This window comes from Fulmarus glacialis, unplaced genomic scaffold (genome assembly GCF_000690835.1).
Source record: "Fulmarus glacialis isolate BGI_N327 unplaced genomic scaffold, ASM69083v1 scaffold20892, whole genome shotgun sequence".
Classification (NCBI taxonomy): domain Eukaryota; kingdom Metazoa; phylum Chordata; class Aves; order Procellariiformes; family Procellariidae; genus Fulmarus; species Fulmarus glacialis.
Window position 1 is genome coordinate 9,407 of NW_009197457.1, and position 1,778 is coordinate 11,184.

Consider the following 1,778-nt stretch of genomic DNA (forward strand, 5'->3'; position numbering starts at 1 on the left):
ATGTGAATTTTTGTCTCCCTTGGTCTGTTTTGACTCTCTGCACAGCCTGCAACCTCAAAATATGCTGGTAAGAAACTGAACATGTGTAACTGGGAGGGAAAGGGCTTTTCCAATCAAGTGGTTTTAGATCCTTCTTTTTTTTCACTTTGTTAGCACAGATTGAATGCAAACCCCTAATGATGATGTGAGACAAAAGGTGCAAATACCTCTAGCCTAAGGCCTGGGAAAGCACTCAGCACCCCAGCAACTGGAAAGAGCAGGATACTGGATAACACATTTTTAAAGCAAAACCACAAGCATGACACTTGCATCTCCCGCAGTGTGCATATCAGCAATCTATGCTTCCCAGACCTTCTTCATTTCTCCTACATTCTCCTACGAAGGAAAAGCGGGCACTTTTTTGCAAGTGACATAGACAAGCCTTAAAGCTAGAAGGGGTGTGGAAGCTGCCCACCCTCCAGGATCAGTCCCAGACTGAGGGATCTGCGACCTCTCCAGTGGCCACTGCGGCTTCGACCTGCTGCCCGTCCCCCCTCCCCTGCCTGCGCCTGGTGGGCAGCATCTGCCGTGAAGGGGAAGGGGCAGCGCACAGCCCAGCAGCAGCCGTGCACGGATGGGCAGTGACGGTCAGGGCTGCTCAGCAGCACTGACACGGATGTCCTCGTGCCGAGGCCGTTACAATCCCCGCTGCCTGCGGGCCAGCGTGCCTGCTCTGCCCATGCCCTGCAGAAGCCCTGCTCCCAGCTCCCCGCATCTCTCCTCCCCCCCGGGTGCTGGCTGCGGTTCAGGCAATGCCACCACACAGATGGCACTCATTACACTGCTAAGTGTCTCCACTCCGCCTGTCTGTCTCACCATCGGTCCCACCTGGGATGGTTGCACTGCCACTGCCTGCATGGCAGGACTCAGACCTTCGGTCCCCGCGGGGAGCACAGGCGCGTCGCTCAGCCATAGCAAGGGGGAGCCCCGCCAGAAGGAGGGAGGTACGTCTCCTGCAGCTCCATGGCTATCTCTGCTCCAAACATATGCCACAGCGTGGGCGAAGCGGGTTTGCAGGAGAGTAGTGGAGACCCTGCAGGACCTGGAGGGCTTCCTGAGCGTGCCCCGGGCTGCCGGCTGGCCAGCTTGCTCGGCGGTGGCAGTCCCAGACCTTGCTCAGTGTCTTCCCAGGCACAAAGCTGGCCTGATCGATGCCCAGATCTGCCCAACACGCCACTACAAAAGGGTGCTCTACGAGTGCTGTTAACACCAGAGCCAGCCCTGCTGGCTAACACCACACCCCAGCGTCCAGGCAAGGGGGCTGGCAGCTGGCTCTCAGCATCCCTGGCCAGAGATACCCCTCTAAAAACACAAGTGTTTCTGCCTGGTCACCAGCAACAGGGGAAGAGGTGAGACATTACCTCTGCTCAGCGTGGTGTCCTTCTTGTCCGACAAACTCATAGCCAGTGATGCCCCTTCAGGGATCTGCGGAGGAAGGGAAGAGCAGACGTCGATGACGGGGGCCTTAATAGTGCCACCTCACGGAGCCGAGGATAGCCCTGGGGAGATCCTGGGAGCTGGGGGATGCTGGTGCAATCGCTGCTCCGCCACGAACGTCCTCTGCACCTGCCCTGCCCCTACTCCCTGGCTTGGAAACTGGCAGTAACAGCACTGCCCTACATGGAAAGGGTTTTTTAAATGCAAATGCAAGATAGTGAGGTTCTCAAATCTGACGGGAATTGGGCAGATGCATGTATCCAAGATAGATTTTTGGATGTTGACATCAGGTAATTTGAAGA

General features: G+C 56.6%; 1 protein-coding gene across 1 annotated transcript in view; it reads right to left on the reverse strand.

The window, feature by feature from the left end:
* The window catches only part of LOC104072938 (plexin-D1-like), a gene marked incomplete at both ends in the record, with an annotated part of 38,575 nt that overhangs the window by 8,989 nt on the left and 27,808 nt on the right, over positions 1–1,778 (reverse strand). Inside the window, one exon of the mRNA XM_009572553.1 lies at positions 1,401–1,464. Within this exon, the coding sequence (XP_009570848.1) occupies positions 1,401–1,464 (64 nt within the window). The remainder of the gene's footprint in view (positions 1–1,400; positions 1,465–1,778) is intronic.